The sequence below is a fragment of the Glycine max genome, chromosome 2, assembly GCF_000004515.6.
Source record: "Glycine max cultivar Williams 82 chromosome 2, Glycine_max_v4.0, whole genome shotgun sequence".
Lineage (NCBI taxonomy): Eukaryota > Viridiplantae > Streptophyta > Magnoliopsida > Fabales > Fabaceae > Glycine > Glycine max.
The window spans coordinates 43,736,791-43,753,664 of record NC_016089.4 but is presented as its reverse complement, the minus strand read 5'-3'; the positions used below and the strand labels follow the sequence as shown (position 1 = coordinate 43,753,664).

The following is a 16,874-nucleotide window of genomic DNA, read 5'->3' as shown; positions in this document are numbered from 1 at the left end:
CAACCGATCTTGAGTTTTTTTATATCACAATAAAATAATATGTTATGTTTTAATATTTTAATAGTTAATAAGATATACATAGATAAATGCACATCAAAAGATAACATAAAGAATGAACTCAACTCAGGTATAACAAAAACGAATATCATCCAATTTTTCTTTTAGGAGTTAAAAGATTCCACAATGGGCTAACAACTAGATCAATCAACTACTTCAACCTAGCAAAATCATTTGCCTTAAGTAGATACAGAATATTAATAAGTAATAGAGTAAGAAAGTAAATAGTTGAATCAATTTATATTTTTTAAAACCAAAAGTGTTTATTGATTTTTGTATTAAAAAATTTCAAGCATTAATTATTTTAATACTAGTAAATAAATAACTTTTTTTTAGTATCAAATGATTATGACAAAACTAGGTGAAGAAATAAATTAACATTTCTTCCTCTTAATTGTCACACTACCCAATACAACAAAACAAAATAAATGCCCTTATAAGTCTTATAAATTGTCTCCTATCAACTGAAAAACAGCTATGATGTACAACAATCATTCATTTTATTGTTGTGTTATTTGTCACTACAATTTAAGACTTTGCCGTTACCAATTTTTCTTTTATCTTAGTATATGGTCTTTCAAAAATAAGACCCATATAGAATATGAAATAACTCGTCCTTTTTGTCCGCTCTAGAAGAGTGTGTCATGAAATATGTATTCTCTTCTAAGAATATTATTTTGACATCAAGGATGAAAAAATTGGCCAAAAACTCATCCCCACCTTGCACTGCCATTAACCCACCAAAAATGGATTGGTACATAGAAAAAACAGGTTGATACTTTCATCTGAACCTTGTTTATGCTCAAGTAAACAAATTGAAAATGGGTTGTGGGTCAACTTGTTAAAAAAAAAAGAAGATATATTTTAATTGCTTTAATTTGTCTTTAAAATATTAAATAATAAATATTTATTGAAAAAATAAATGTATTACCTTAAATTTTAAATAGTAATTTTTTAGACAAAAAATAAATTAAATAATTAAGCATTATTAATTTATGCAAATAATATAAAAATAATTATCAATAATAATTTTTTAAATAAAAGGGTTAAGTTGATGGGTTCACCCATCCCGACCAAAAAACTGGTGAGTAGGTTGAAAACCTCAACCATTTACCACGGGTCCTGTCGCGTCCATCTTATTTTGCCACGCTTAGGTGAAGACAAAAATCAACATTTTCCATCCTCTTAACTAGTGTACTTTCCAAAAAACAGTATAAAATAAATTCAGTATATGTAGCATGTAAAGCCATATATATATATATGTTACTGTATTGGTTGGAAAACAAGTTATAGCAATGGCACTCACAGTCCATCTTATCATTTTAATGCATGTTTGCACCCTTGTAGTTGTTAGGAGTGATCCTCTCCCTAAACCCAATTTCTCATCCATTCTAGTTTTCGGGGATTCATCAGCAGATTCAGGTAATAACAACTACATCATGGGGAGTTTGGCTAAGGCAAATCATTTGCCCTATGGCAAGGATTTTCCAGGTCATGTACCTACAGGAAGATTCTCTAATGGAAAATTGGTAATTGACTTTCTTGCCTCTATATTAAATATCAAAGATGGTGTCCCTCCTTATTTGAACCCAAACCTACCAAACAAAGAACTTCTAACAGGTGTTTGCTTCGCATCTGGAGGATCAGGTTTTGATGATTGCACTGCAGCGTCAGCCAATGCCATATCGATGACCAAACAAATTGAGTACTTCAAAGCTTATGTAGCAAAGCTCAATCGAATTACAGGAGAAAATGAAACTAAACAAATACTTGGAGATGCTCTTGTTATTATTGGTGCAGGTTCTAATGACTTTCTTCTCAAGTTCTATGACCGTCCTCATGCAAGAGTGATGTTCAACATTAATATGTACCAAGATTACCTGCTTGATAGGCTTCAAATCCTTATTAAGGTATGCCAAAGTTATTCATTAAAACTACATTATGCATTATTTTAAGTTAATAACAACAAGAAAATCATGAGAGAAGACATATAGATAAAAAATGTATAATTTATTTAAGAAATTTCTATGCTTGTTCTTTCTTTTAGATAAACAATCATGAGAGGTGTAATTATCTGTTTTAGTAATATTGGGATATATTAAAGTGTTTACAAATTTTTTAAAGTACTTAACTGGAATCTCTATAATATACTAAAGTTCTTTATAAAAACTAAATCTTATGAATTATCTTTTCTTATAATTATAGAAGAAACACTAAAAACAAAATATTTTTGACAGTGTAATAACTTAATAGAATAAATTATATTTGCTGAAATTCTTAACTTCCAAGTCGATTTTCCTACTAATTTTATTGAATTCAAATCACATATCACTTTTATTTGTATATTTTCTTTTGTTGTCTTTTCTATTTCAAAATAATACCTTAACCAGAAACTTAACTATTAATTAAGAGCGGGAATATTGTTATTTTTAAGAGGTAGAAATTTCTTAATGATATATAGAATAAGGATGGAAAAAGATCATTCACAAAAAAAAAAGGGATGGGATAAAGATAAAGGAAAGTAATTTCAATCTAATTTTTTTCAGCAAGAAACTTGTAATTTTACAGAGGCCACATCAAATTCCATTTTTTTGTTAATTCATTGTCTTGTTATCCATTTTCTTTTTGTAGTATGCATCTGCATATCGACAACTAATATTTATGCTTGTTTGGTAGATACTATAAATTAAAAAATACTTTTTAAAAAGTATTCTTAAGAAATTACCAAAAAATAATTATTTCATAAAAAATCCAAACCTTCTTATAGTTAATCATCTTTTTGTGCGTAATATTGTAGGACCTATATGACTACGAATGCCGAAAATTTCTTGTCAGTGGGCTTCCTCCCATTGGTTGCATACCTTTTCAAATAACATTAAAGTTTGAAAGGGATAGGAAATGTGTATTGCAAGAAAATTTTGATGCTGAGCAATATAATCAGAAATTGGTGCAGAGATTACTTCAAATACAAGCTATGCTTCCTGGAAGCAGACTTGTTTATCTAGACTTATATTACTCCATACTCAACCTAATCAACCATCCTGAAAATTACGGTGAGATGTATGTATATATATATATATATATATATATATATATATATATATATATATATATATATATATATTGGTATTTAAGTTTGATTTCTTCAAAGTAAGAAAGTAAACGCGTCTATTTATTAGCATTAATTTTAAAAAAAAATTTATAAAGTATTTTAATTTAAATTGGTCATATTTTGCACTCTTAGGAGTTAAGTTTTTTTGGGGGAAAGGAGTTAAGTTAAACCCTTAATATTTAGACCAAAATATTTTGAATTCTTTTGTACTTAAGAGTATATGCATAGAGAGGGAACATATCAATTAAAAAATATTTTTAATTTGAGAAATGAGAACTTTTATTTGAATCGTATCATCATACATAAATGATTAAAGTTAAGAGCTAGTTAATAATTATATTTTTGAGAGGAGTTAATGATTACATAATCACTTATAAAAGTTATCTTAATTTTTTTATTCTTAGCATTTAAATATAATCTAGATTAACTATATTTATAGTTATATTTTTTGGGTGAATTTTATAGTTTTCATTTATTACAATAAGATTGAATCATATATACATTATACATAGATGATTAAGATTAAAAGTTAGTTTTTTCAGAGGATTAAAAGTTAATTAGTTAGTGACTACATAACATTCGTATTTTTTTATTAAGTTAATAAAAACATTTGTATTTTGTATTTTGAGCATTTAAATACAATCTAATTATCTATATTTATAATTTTTTTTTTTTGAAATTTGATAGTTTTCATTTATTAAAATAAGAAGAGTTCTAATTTGATATGTTCTCCGTGCACGCGTGCACACATATACAAAGTGCATGCTAATATGTTTCGAAAATATTATAGAATGGTTTGTGCCTTGGAAACCTTAGGAAAACTTTCTTCGTATTTGCTTTATATTTCCATAATGTTTTTCTTTCTATAGGAAAAAGTTTTCTGGATGATTTTAAAATAATGAAAATAATTTGTTCTTATATGTATTTTGAGCCTTTGTGGGAATTTTATCAAATATATAGGTCTGGAGGTAACAAATAGAGGGTGTTGTGGGCTCGGCGCATTGGAAGTAACTGCATTATGCAACAAACTCACACCAGTATGCAATGACGCTTCAAAATATGTATTTTGGGACAGTTTCCATCTTAGTGAAGTATCAAACCAGTATCTTGCTAAGTGCGTTGAAATAAATGTCCTGCCCCAGTTTTGTAATAGTAGTTAGTTCTTAGTGAGAACTAACTACAACAATATTCTCTTCTTATATTTTAAGTGATGTCTTTATAATTTGCACCTCGAATGTAGTTAAATAATTCATCTTTGTAATAATGGACAAATTTATATAAGTTCTTCGTTTGTTACTGTTTATTATTTGTAAAATTCTGCGCAGTCTCTTCCATTTATATATTTCAGGCAGTATTGATATAACCCTCTTAGTTACTCTACCTACGAAAACAAGAAATCACTTGTAATTTACAAACAATTTGGGAGACATTACGGAAATATAAAACATATGGACCATGTGTAGCCTCACAATTCCAATTTAATTTCTCTCAAGTAAATCTTGTTCAAATGCTCAAGAAAACAACTTTGCTGCATTAGCTCTAATATTCCACCCGAAAAGCTCGTAAAACATTAATGTGCATGCTTAGAAAAAATTGATAAAACCAAAAAAAACGTACATAAATGATAAAACAAATTGCTTGATTCAGTAAATACATGCTATACTATTCTAAGCACTGCACAAAAGAAGAGTTGATGAATGAAAGCAATGATCAATTAGAACCACCTCAATGTTGCAACATAAACGATAATTTTGTATCTCAAACGGCTCTTAACTTCAAAATCCTATTCAATCCTCCACAATGATGCTAAGCAGAATAACATACAGCAGTATTTATAGTACAAGACTACAAGACTACATTTTTTTATGATAAAAAACAGTGTATTTTAATTTTAATTACACCACAAATACACAAGAACAACTAGTAGCAGCTTCAACTTCACTTTCGGCTACCAGTTGATCCACTGCTTCCCTGAAACAAACCATTGAGTGTTGCTTGAATTTCCTCCGTTCCATACTTAATATACTTGTCAGCATTCTTTCCAAGCTCCGCAACACTCTCAAACCTCGCAACAAAGTTCCCATACGCAGGAAGCAGGATTTTTTCAAGGGAAATTCTTATTTCTTCCCTGAGCTGTTCATCAAAGACAAACCAGGAAGAATGCTCCCTGCAAGTCTCCTCAAAAACTGTGTTAAACAACTTGAGCGTCTCCTTCATTGACTTTGCCAAGCCATTAGGGGGCAATGATGAGCCATTACTATCAAGCTTCAAAATCCCTAATACCTTAGTCCACGAGCATCTTTGATAGTGCACATGGAATTGCCTAACTTTTGCAGCGTGTTTTCTGATCCAATCATCTCCCAAAAGGGTTCCCAATTCACTATCTTTGGTCTTCTGAACAATGTACCTCCCATTATTCATCAAGAAAACATAGCGCAAAGCAGGGTCCTTGTAAATCCTGGACTTTGCTTCCAAATTGCTTTCTAACAGTTCCATAATCCAATCCATTTGCACTGACAGAGAAGAAGAGGAAGGAACCCTATCCTCAAGCTTTGTATACTCTTTCAAGCCATAGTCTTCAAATACTTGCTCCAAGCTCTGGCGTGACCGGCACGCAGCACGAAGGTAGTTCATCACGTAGCGAGTGATCGGATGGAGACCGCCACCGGGAACCGCCATCTTCGCTGGATCCCGGCGAATCAAATTCTCCAGCTCCATAAAAATGCCCCTAATAGCTTCCCCCAACCTCCTCCAAATAGTAATCGCTTCATTCCTGAGCGACACACTGAACTGGTCCGAAAACAGAGCCTCAAACTCCGGAATTAGGTCACGCAGCGTCTCGAACACGTCGAGGATTCTGAACAGCCGTTCCGGCGACCGGCTCCCGATTGCGACGGCGTCCGCGAAATTCAGCAGCTGAATCGCGGATCCGCGGCAGACCTCCATGAAGGAGAAATCCGAGGCGGAGGCGAATCCGAAGAAGACGCGGTCGCAGAGACGGCGCTCGCTAGGGAAGAGGATCTTTAGAGCGACGTTGGAGGCCTTAATCCACTTCTCAATCTCGCCTTCGAGATCCTGCCACGTCATCTTGTGAACCTCCTCGATGCTGAGCTTCTGTAACCCTAATCTCGACACGCTTTCTTCCAGAAACTCCCTCCGGCAGCTGCTGTACACGTGAGAGCACTCCTTCCCGAAACCTCCTGCCACCATTCGCTTCGCAATCTCGTGGAGGTCGTTGATCGTCCCCGACGGCAGCGCGTCGATGACGATATCGAAGCCGGTGACCGGCAGCGCCACCGGAATCTGTTCCTCCTTGTCTCCTCCTCCGTTTCTCGCTTCCTCTTCTTCTTCGTCTTCGTCTGACTCGAACGGTAAATTCTCCGTTGACTCGCCGTTCCAGTAGCTCCGAGTGAGGCCGAAGGACTCGCCGCCGCGCTCCATGAGCGAGCGGAACTCGTCCCCGAGGCGGAACATGGCGTGCTGGAGCATGTCCTCGGCGCGGACGAGGCAGGCGGCGACGGCTTTGTCGGAGGCGAGGTGGTTCCACTCGGCGACGACGGCGACGAGCTTGTCAACGGCGTCGAGGAAGGCGGCGGAGTCGGCGGCGTCGGACCAGATAGGGCGGTCGTAGGAGACGTAGAGAGAGATCCGGCGGTCTAGGGTTTTGAGGGAATGATCCAGTGCGGCGCAGCCTCTGGGATCCGCATCTGCGCCTTTCTCAGAAAGATTCTCTCTCGAGAATCTTCCGTCGAAGTTCGATAGTATTTGGAATATGTCATCAGACATGGTGTTGTTGTGGCCCAGCGTTTTCGCTATGTGCCGCGCCACAGCGAGTAATTTCTCTTCTCCGTTTTCGGACATTTCTCTTCGCTAGTTTAGTTTAGTTCGTCACTTGCACTCGAGACAAGAGAGGGAACAAGACCCAAGAAGAAGGGCAGAGAAGTACTGAATGACTATTATACCCCTTGGAAGACGCGGTTTGTTGAATAAGTGGAGGGCAAAAGTGGAAAACGGTGACAAGGCAGAGAGCAGAGACCATAGAAGAAGATAAAGTAGAGAGAGTGAACGTGGGTAGCGGTTTCTTTTATTGATATTTGACACTCGCTGGAGGTAGCTTTGTTTTTTGAATGTTTTTATTCGTTGATTTTAGTACGTGATAATTCCAATTTCCAACGTTGCAATTAAGTCTTTTGACCTTTGACTCAACTTTTTAATGCAAAAATACTAAAATGAGAAACGACTACTAAAAAAAAATTGATGTGATGCATAATTTCCTTTTTTTTTCTATTTCTTAAGTTGGATTTTTTGTGTCACTAATTTTTCTTTTTTGTTACTGTTTTAGATTTAGTATTTATCTTCTTTCGGATCATCACAAAAATACAAAAATAAAAATTATCTTCTTTCGGAACCCAGTTGGTCAATGAATCTTTTGATTGATCTTCTTGTCGTTCTTCGTGTCGTTAGTTCTCTTTATTTTAATCTACGAATCACACTTTTCAGGACGTTGTTCAGCCGTTTCAGTGTGAAATATCGCTGGTTTTTTTAATAGGAAAATCCATTGAGAATATTTGTTTAACCATTAAGATGAAAATCAGCATGCAAACCTTATCTTATAAAAGTACAAAAACTAGGTATAACTGTACAAGGTAGTAAAATAATCTATCACGTTTATTTTCTGTGTGATGCTATTAAATAACTTGAAATAAAGTATTATGAGTAAGATGTTTCATTTTTGAACAGGTTATGATTAAGAAGACATTTCTAAAAAAATAATTATAATCTTTCCTTACAATATTGTAATATTTAAATCTTAATTTTTTAGGGCAATATTTAAATCTTATAGTAACTTGTTTGTTTACTCTAGGTTTTCTATGGGCAAATTATTTAATCTAGGTATATCTTACTGGTAAGGATTGCACAAATGGAATTAATTAAAATTGTAAAAATGGAAAAAAAATTATATTTTTTTACACCAACAAACAATTATAGTCATTTATATTTGTAATATATGTTCTGTTAAAATTTTAGGATATGAATTCATTTACATTCCATTATATATAATTATTTGGTAAATTCATATGAACTTTTTAAAAAAAAATAATTATGAAAAATATGGTTTCATAAGTTAATTTAATTGAAATCATATCAATAATTGCATAAGATGAATTTGGATCAACAATAGAGGTAATAATACAATCATCAATTTATCCCAAAAATATGAATAGTTCATAAATCATTTGAGAACTTCATAATACCAAAAATGAAACTGTTATTTGAAGTGATTTTGCTAGCTGGTTAAGCTATCTGCGTATCAAGATTTGCTAAAAGCATGCAGTTGAAAATGTAATTAATGGGAACCAAAATATCAATCAAACCCTTTTTATTTTATTAGATGCGTTTCAGTTTTCTATTTTTCAATATGCATTCTTAGACACTCATTAGTATGATCTAATGGAATAAATAGAGTACTATTATCACTACTATCAGCATTTCATTCATATTCAGTGGGAAAAAAAGGTATATTTACAACAGTTAAACGACCTAGACTGCTTTAAATTGAGTAACACGGTTGATTAAAAAAAACAGTGATTTAAATACATTTATGATTTGTTTTACACGTGTATACATTTTACCAAAGTCAATGTTTTGTTTTTTTGTATTTTTTTTAATCCTAAATCTCAGTGTTACTATTTATTAATACTTGTATCTTTACTCTTTAAAATTCGTAGAGTCTATCTTTTAGACTTTAGAAGAGACATTAAGCACATTCTTTACTAGTCAATATTCTTTAAACAAATATAATACTCCTATATTTGTACACAAGGTATTTCTTGGACGTCTGCTTAATTTTTTTCCTAGGTTGTCTTATGATGCAGCTTATGAAGATTAACTTGATGTTAGCTTCTATTGGTGGAGCCTTTAGTTATTTTCTTATCATGCATTGTTCTTCGGTCTTCTTTGGATTCCCAACAAGAGATTGGAACTGTTGCAACTCTCACAGTCATGGTGTCACTGTTGCAAAAAAATTTCTATAGTTATTTGATATTATAACGATTTTTAATCATTTTTAAAATCGTTGTAGTCAAAAGTAGAATTTTTGATAAATTGAGAAATTGTCATGCTCGATATTTAATTTGATTCAGCGGCATTTTTTTTTTCAGGCATGTGGCAATATATGAAAGGCATATTTTTTTTTCTTAAAAATATATTTTTAATTCTTTAAATTCAGGTAATTGTTTTTTTAATCCTTAAAAAATATTTTTTTATTAGTCTTTATTTATTACCTTAGGCTATAATAGGTTTTCAATTCTTAATAAATACTTAAATTAAATTTTGTGTTTGTATTTTAATATTTTTTTCAATTATTATTTGTCCTTTTCAAATGAACTTAATAAAAAATGATTTTTTTAATATAAAAAATAAACTTAAAATTTCGTTAATTTATCAAAAGATTGACAAAAGTATCAATGATAAAAAAAAACAACTAATTTATTAGGAACCTAAAATATATTTTAGACATTTTCTTATCATTTGTAACAATGAGATGCTTTTGGAGGTTTCCAGGAGCGGAAACAACATTCTAAATTGATACGTGCATGATCAAGCAATGGTAACTATGATCTTCTCAATTATGGTGCAGACATGCATGTAATGTAAATGACCTGGCAAAGATTTAAAACTGTTACTTGTATTAAAGGGGGGATCGGAACCATAACTACTGTTGCAGTATTGTGTAGTTCATGTATTCTTGTTTTATTAACCAGGTCCACTAGTAGAATTCCATATTTCTGGCCTTAATTAACCTTCAAGCTTTCGAATGATGTTTTTATGTTACTGGCCGCTAGAATAAGAATTTGAACCACGATATGATTGAAATCCAGAACCAAATTCTTGTATCCCTTCACCTAGCCAACATCAATCCTCCCAGTGCTCCAAAAATTTCTGCTACAAATGAAGAAGTGCCACCTAAGTTTAGTGGCGGATCTAGGATTATAAGTCAGGAGAGACAATCTACTTAATAATAAAATTAAAGATTATTATCATAAAAGAAGTAAAAAATTAAGGACAGATAATTCAAATATATAAATTAGGGAGACATACATTCAAAATATTTATATTTAATTTTTTAAAAGTGAGTGGATGCAAGTGTAACCCCTCATTCATATGTGGATCTGCAACTGCCTAAGTTCCTGTTTAATCCTGCCACTTTAATATGTTCCTTACACAAACTATGTTTATTTTAACTCATTCACTCAAAGGAGGCAGCCATTTGATTAATCGCACCAAATGGCTGAGATCCCACTGTGACTGAATTATCAGTGCAGTGCCATCTACAGGGAAAAACTCCCGTCTAGTAGTCAATGATCTTGATTGAATCAATAGGTCTTGTGAAGTCAGGACTCAGGATAAAAAAGCCTTGCATCTCTACTTCCAAATAAACCAGGAAGTTGTGGCCTATAACTCTGCCTCACTTTCATGTGTACCAAAGAAACTCATTGCACAACATAGCAGTCCAATGGCACGGCATAAATCCACAATTTCTAAAGGGCAGCATCTTTGGATTGACTTGTTAGACTAAATGTTGTAAGGAAGAGAAGGGTTTGTTAGTGATGTATGATTTTATTTCTTTGCGGTCATAACCATCTGTTAACAAAACAAAAGATTTATTCCCTGTTGCAACTTGGACTTGAATTTGAGTCAAGCCATTATTCTAAATCTAAACTTAAGTATAATTTCTTTCTCTTCTGCCATATAATGAAAATCTACCCAACTCACCTAAGTCAATCTTAAACATGGAAACAAAATAAAAAGGAAACATATGTGATATGTTTGTTATTTTGTATTGAAACATACAGGTGTATACAGCCCTAGGGCACAATTCCTTTAAAATTATGTGATAACAAAATTTTGACTTATGCTTTTAATCCATGTCCATTATTTCCTTCTCTTCCTTTATCCATTCCTCTTCTTCTATTCACATTAGCCCCTAAAGTCTAAAGTCTCTCTTGACAATGAGAGGTTATAAAGTCTCTTATGACAATGAGAGAGGTTAAACCCCATTGTTAGGAGCCTCGCAAACCAACTCTTGTAATGTAACTTTTTCTTATTATCTATTTAATGCAATCTTGTTTCTATTGCTATTTTTTGTGCTTAATTGTTTATTATGGTCTGGACATCCATATAGTGTTTAGGGGATAATGCATTAAAAAATGGTTATTTTCTAAAGAACTAGAAAAGAGTATCTAAATAAAATCATTGCTAGAAATAGATTGATATTTGTTTAGCCTATTTCATGCATTTTTAATCTCTTATCTTTTCTTTTAAATCTTTATCTTATCTCTTACCTCTTTTTATCTTCAATTTTAAATTCTTTATCCCTTACTTTCTTTAAATTTTACATTTAAATTTCTTATCTCTTACTTATAAATTGAGTTTGCTTCAATCTAAGTATAAACAAAGTCCATCTGAATTCAACACTCGGACTTCCGAGTACTTTATTACTTGAGACAATTTAGTGTACTTGTTAATGAGTTAACAAAGTCCAACAATAAATGAAACAAAACATACAAATCTCCATACCTTTGGCTGCAGCAGCCAACTCTTAGTTTTGATGAGCATGAACATTGTGTTCTTTCTGAAGCAAGGTTTCCTTTCAAGAACGGAGAAGCTTTTAATGACCGTTGTTGACTTGAGATAAACCCTTCATATTTTTATAGAAATTTCAAGGGAAGGTAACAGAAAGCTACATTTGTCTTCTACTTGTTGACTTAAAATTGGATTTCTTCTTGTGCTCTTTCCCTTGCTTCTTTTCAGAGATCTTCCAACCAAATAGTAACTAAAAAAAAATGTAACTTTCATTCTCTGTAACTTTGCTGAGGTTTGAAATTTTTTCTTTACACACTTGTTTTTAATCTATCAACTTAAAGATTTCATAAATTAATTAGATCTAGATATGTTCTTTTGTTTTCCAAGCCTTTCATACGTACCTTAAAATATTTTATTTTCCCTATGGGTACTCATTAAACTATTCATTTTGAACTCATTAAGCAAATATATCAATTTAATTAACATTATTGTCTAATTTAGTACGTAACTCTAAAAAGAAACTGTTAAAAAAAACTCCATAAAAAGAAAAAAATACAATCCCTAATTTTAGCCGTATAAATCAATTTACAATGATATATAGTACACGGGCACAAATCGTTTAAAATTATGTTTGTGATAACAAGTTTTTTGTAATCTAAACCCTCCCAAACTTCAATATCCTTTCCTTCTCTTCAGCCTTCATGTTGGATTACAAGAAACAAACCGCTCAGTAGGTCTTGAATGTTCTGTATTCCATACCTAATGAAGTCATAAGCATCCTTACCAAGAACATCATGAATCCTTCCAAGAAAGGTTCCATACGCCGGCAACAATTTGTTTTCTATGGATTTTATCATCTGTTCCTTTAGCTGCTCATCAAAGATAAGCCATTCAGACTGAGCTTTGCATATCTCGTTGAAGTGCTGGTTGAACAATTTGAGCTTCTTTTTCATCGACTCTGCTAGCAACAACTCATTGCTGTCTAGATTTAAAAAGTCCAATATCTTATCCAATGAGCTTCTTTGATAGAGTTCAATGTTTTGGTTGATCTTTGATTTGTACCAATCTTCACCAAAAATGACTACTCTATATATATATTTCTCATATTGTAAAAGCATCAGATTATTTATCATGAAAACATGGCCCAATGCAGGGTCTGTATAGTTTTTGGACTTGGCTTCCAAACTGCTGTCTAACACTTGTATTATCCTGGCTACCTGGTCAGAAAATGAAGATACTCCCGTTCTAATTGAAAAACTCTGATTATCTATGAAAACATCTCTGAGGTAGTCCATTACTTTGTGAGTAGTTGGATGAATTCCGCCGTCTGGAACAGTCTCCTTTGGCATCTCACGGTGAATAAGACTCTCCAACTCCACAAAAATCCCCAATCTCTTCCCAACAAGGACCGCGTCATTTCTGAGTGATTCACTGAACAACTGACCATAAAACAGTGAATTGAAATTTGGAATCAGGTCACTCAAAGTCTTGAACACTTTGGGGATGAGATGGCACAAATGAAACGGCGAATGATTCTCAGTTGCTAAGGTATTCGCGAATCTCAGTAGACTAATATTCAGTTCCTTGCAAACCTCCCCGAAAGAGATATCTGCAGCATAAGATGGCGAGAAGACAAGATCGCAAAGTCTCCTTTCATTGGGAAAGAGTATCCTCACGGTTATGTTCAAAGCTTTTATCCAACTCTCAATCTTCTCCATCTTGTCAATGTCCTCCACGTTTAGCTCTTCAACTTGCAACCCAAATTTTGATAGGCACTCTTTCAGAAACTCCCTCCGGACCCTGCTGTACACATTGCAGCACTCATTCTGTAACATCAGCCTCCCGGTTTCACGAAGGTTGTTGATGATTCCTTGTGGCAACACATCCGCCACCAAGTTGTCATCTGCTTGCATTTCCGGCACTGAAATACCGTCTTCGTTCACAACATTAGCCATAAGGTATTCGCCGACATGCTTGGAAATTGTGTCGATGAGCTTCCCATTCTCCTTCTTAAGCTCCTCTATATGACTCATATACCGGGCCCTGATAAGACCTCTATGCCTATTGCCTTGTTGTGAACTTAAAGCAACTTGGGTGACCTGACTAGCATCAGCTTGTGGATGAGCATTACCAATAGCTTGGGGTGAAGAAGACACTTGAGAAACGTTAGTTCCTTGTGATGGTCGATGCAGACCAATTTCAATGTCTTGGATTTGATTATACTCATTTTCTAAAGTAGACCGAAGAATGATGAGGAAATAACTGAAACCCCCTCCAACAATGACCAACCATAAATTAATTTTCATGAGTTGTACTATTAGAACACCGCTGAAAAAATACAAGAGATCAACCTCGAATCCTAAGGTAGTCAGAGTTGACAATCCCAAAGACGCGATAGCAAATGCAGCAGACGAAACTAGGCTATATACATCTGGTTTCCCTTGCAATTCTTTATCAACGAAAAAGGAGTATACAGAAGTCATAAGCAAAACCAAAAAGGCTGAATGAGCTTTCAACCGGGAAGAGGTCAAAGAGGGCTCCCATGTGTTTGCCAACATATAGACAAGGTAGAAGATGATGCAGAGACAAAAAACAATATAAAGTAGTATATTCCACCAGGTCCATTTTCCAAATAATTTATTGAAAGAGGAACTGAGAGCATAACAAATCAGCCCAACAATAGATGAAACAAAACACAAAAATTTTCGTACCTTTGGCTGCTGCAGCCAACTATGAATTTCGACGGGCATGAGCACTGTGTTTTTTCTCAGGGGAGATCTTCTAACAAAAAATCGACAAAAGAAAACTATGTTCTTTCACGAGCACCTGCCGGAGGTTTGCATTGGGGAAGAGAGAAGGTGATAGCCACCATTTTTGTCTTGGAATTTCCCTTTTTGAAGAAAAATCAGGAAAAGGGAATGAAGAGCTACAATTCCAAGCAAGCTGCTGCTTCCAACTTCTAAGTCTTGGTCAATCAGTTAGTAAGCTGTCCCACATCCACATGATTAATCACAGTGCATTATTTGCTTCAGAAAAGAGGGTATAATATTCAACGGCCATAACCTGCTGATTCTTTTTCTTTTCTTGCAAAATTCCCTTCATGCAAGTCAATTTAAGAAATGCTATTCTATAGTCTGTTGGCTTAACTGACTCAGACTGGATCAATCGCGCAAGTGAAAGTGACAGTAAAAATCCTTCCATGGCTGCAGTGACCATAAATTACTATTTCATAGTGTGTATTTTATTAGATTATGAAGTTATGTTATTATCAAAATTATAATAAAACAACATATTTAAATATAAAAAATAGTTTTTAGATTTATAATAAATAATTGAAATTTTGATACAAGATTATTTTAAAGTATTCATATATAATTTCTTTTAAAAAAAAACTATTGAAACTTAATCTAGAGACAGATAAATAAAAAATAAAAAATAAAGGTGCAGTAGCAGATGAAACAAAACACACAAAACTTCATACCTTTGCCTTCTGTTGCCAACTCTGAACTTTGATGAGCATAAGCACTGTGTACTTTGTCAAGCAAGCAAGGTTTGTGTACTGCAACAGCGAAGAAGATGGCCACCAATTTTGACTTAGTATAAACCCTTCACTTTTTTATAGAAATTTCAAGGAAAGGAAACGGAAAGCTACATTTCTTCTTTTCAGATATCCTCCGACATAATAACTAATCACTAATAAAAAAATGGTTTAAATATGTTAAAATTTCTTAATAAATAGTTGAATTTTGTCTTTGGTTCCTAATAAAAAAAATTATTGGTTTGAATCTTTGATATATTAAAATTTTTATTTTAAGTCCTCACGATCAATTAAATAATGATATGTCACCTTACAAATTAATCTTCTCAATACTATCAATTATTGTGATGATACCATGTCATTCCTTAATTGACGACAGGAACTCAAAACAAAAGTTATAATATATCAAAGATTCATAACAATGAAAAAATTTATTAGGGACTCACAACAAAATGTGGTCATTTATGATGGATCTTAAACATATTTAAGCGTAAAAATCATATAATTTTCTTTGTGCAAAACTTTCTCGAGATCCGAGATTTATTTTTACAAACTTTTTTTTAATATATCAACTTAAAGATTTCATAAATTTATTAGATCTAGATATTTTATTTTGTTTTACAAACCTCACATACATAGTTTAGAATGTTTTTCTATTATTTAATTCTATCTTACAATTTATAAATTCCAACAAATTAATTCAGTACTTGTGTATACTAAACACACACGCCCGCGCATTACGCGAGTTTATAAATAATCAAAAAAATATTTAAATAAATTATTTGTTTGATAATTAAATTTAAAAATATAATTTTCAATGATATTTTATATTATTTTTTGTTAAAGGAAATAAAAAATTGTATAAATTAAGATATTTTTTATTTATCAATATATTTATAAAAGAATATTTTAAAATTGAAAGCTGACCACTCAACTAAAGTTGATTAACGTGAAAATAAAAGTAAACATTATGTATAAATTTTATAAGAACAATATAAGAATAAAGTGAAATTGACATAATAAAGTAACCAAAGAAATATATTTAATGAAAGAAAAATAGTCAATCATAATGGTAAAACACAAAATAAGGAAATAACTTAAAACTACTAAAGATCATGCTACACGTTAGTACTTGAAAACAATCACAAGAAATTTATAATTTAATGAACAATTTGTAAAGCAAAATATCACATAAACATTTAATTGGCTTTCATACCATAGTAATGTAACTAAGAGAAATAGTATGAAAAATCTCTATTTGGCATATACTTGTAAATTATGCATTTTACACTCTCATTCTCCAAGTATCTCCAAGTAGTGATCCAGGATTCGTACCATTTGCTATGAGGATGTAAACGAACACTTTTAGCATAGGAAATAAAAGGTATTTTTTTTGTTCAACTTATAACCTCTTATTAGTTTATTATGTGCAAATTACGAAGAACATTCACATAAGCAAATACGAGAAACCTAATGTCAATAAGAAAAACTAACCTTTCAACATTATCATAGGAGAACAAAAATAAACTTGCATTAGCAATGAGTAGCTCTCTACTTCGATGTGTCCCAAATTTGACGACC

The 16,874-nt window shown here is 32.7% G+C and overlaps 2 protein-coding genes across 2 annotated transcripts; one reads left to right on the top strand and one right to left on the bottom strand.

The window, feature by feature from the left end:
- The first annotated feature begins 1,342 nt into the window (after positions 1 to 1,342).
- LOC100816730 (GDSL esterase/lipase At2g30220) lies at positions 1,343 to 4,779 on the top strand. The gene is made up of 3 exons (XM_006575368.4): positions 1,343 to 1,967; positions 2,855 to 3,110; positions 4,130 to 4,779. Exons 1-3 carry the CDS (start codon positions 1,353 to 1,355, stop codon positions 4,327 to 4,329), a joined length of 1,071 nt encoding a protein of 356 aa, XP_006575431.1. The 5' UTR covers positions 1,343 to 1,352; the 3' UTR covers positions 4,330 to 4,779.
- A 248-nt stretch (positions 4,780 to 5,027) lies between these two features.
- Positions 5,028 to 15,355, bottom strand: LOC100816208 (uncharacterized). Its single transcript, XM_041013348.1, has 4 exons — positions 15,237 to 15,355; positions 12,453 to 14,958; positions 10,454 to 10,500; positions 5,028 to 7,039 (listed from the first exon to the last, which is right to left on the bottom strand). Exons 2-4 carry the CDS (start codon positions 14,503 to 14,505, stop codon positions 5,108 to 5,110), a joined length of 4,032 nt encoding a protein of 1,343 aa, XP_040869282.1. The 5' UTR covers positions 14,506 to 14,958; positions 15,237 to 15,355; the 3' UTR covers positions 5,028 to 5,107.
- Positions 15,356 to 16,874: the final 1,519 nt, after the last annotated feature.

Excerpts from the sequence above, each read along its gene's own strand:
- LOC100816730 (XM_006575368.4), top strand. The coding sequence starts at position 1,353 with ATGGCACTCACAGTCCATCTTATCATTTTAATGCATGTTTGCACCCTT. Across the intron at positions 1,968-2,854 it reads GGCTTCAAATCCTTATTAAG|GACCTATATGACTACGAATG; the intron begins GTATGCCAAAGT and ends GTAATATTGTAG. Across the intron at positions 3,111-4,129 it reads CAACCATCCTGAAAATTACG|GTCTGGAGGTAACAAATAGA; the intron begins GTGAGATGTATG and ends TCAAATATATAG.
- LOC100816208 (XM_041013348.1), bottom strand. The coding sequence starts at position 14,505 with ATGCCCGTCGAAATTCATAGTTGGCTGCAGCAGCCAAAGGTACGAAAA. Across the intron at positions 10,501-12,452 it reads TCTTGTAATCCAACATGAAG|ATGGCACTGCACTGATAATT; the intron begins GCTGAAGAGAAG and ends TTTTCCCTGTAG. Across the intron at positions 7,040-10,453 it reads AGTGGGATCTCAGCCATTTG|CGAAGAGAAATGTCCGAAAA; the intron begins GTGCGATTAATC and ends AAACTAAACTAG.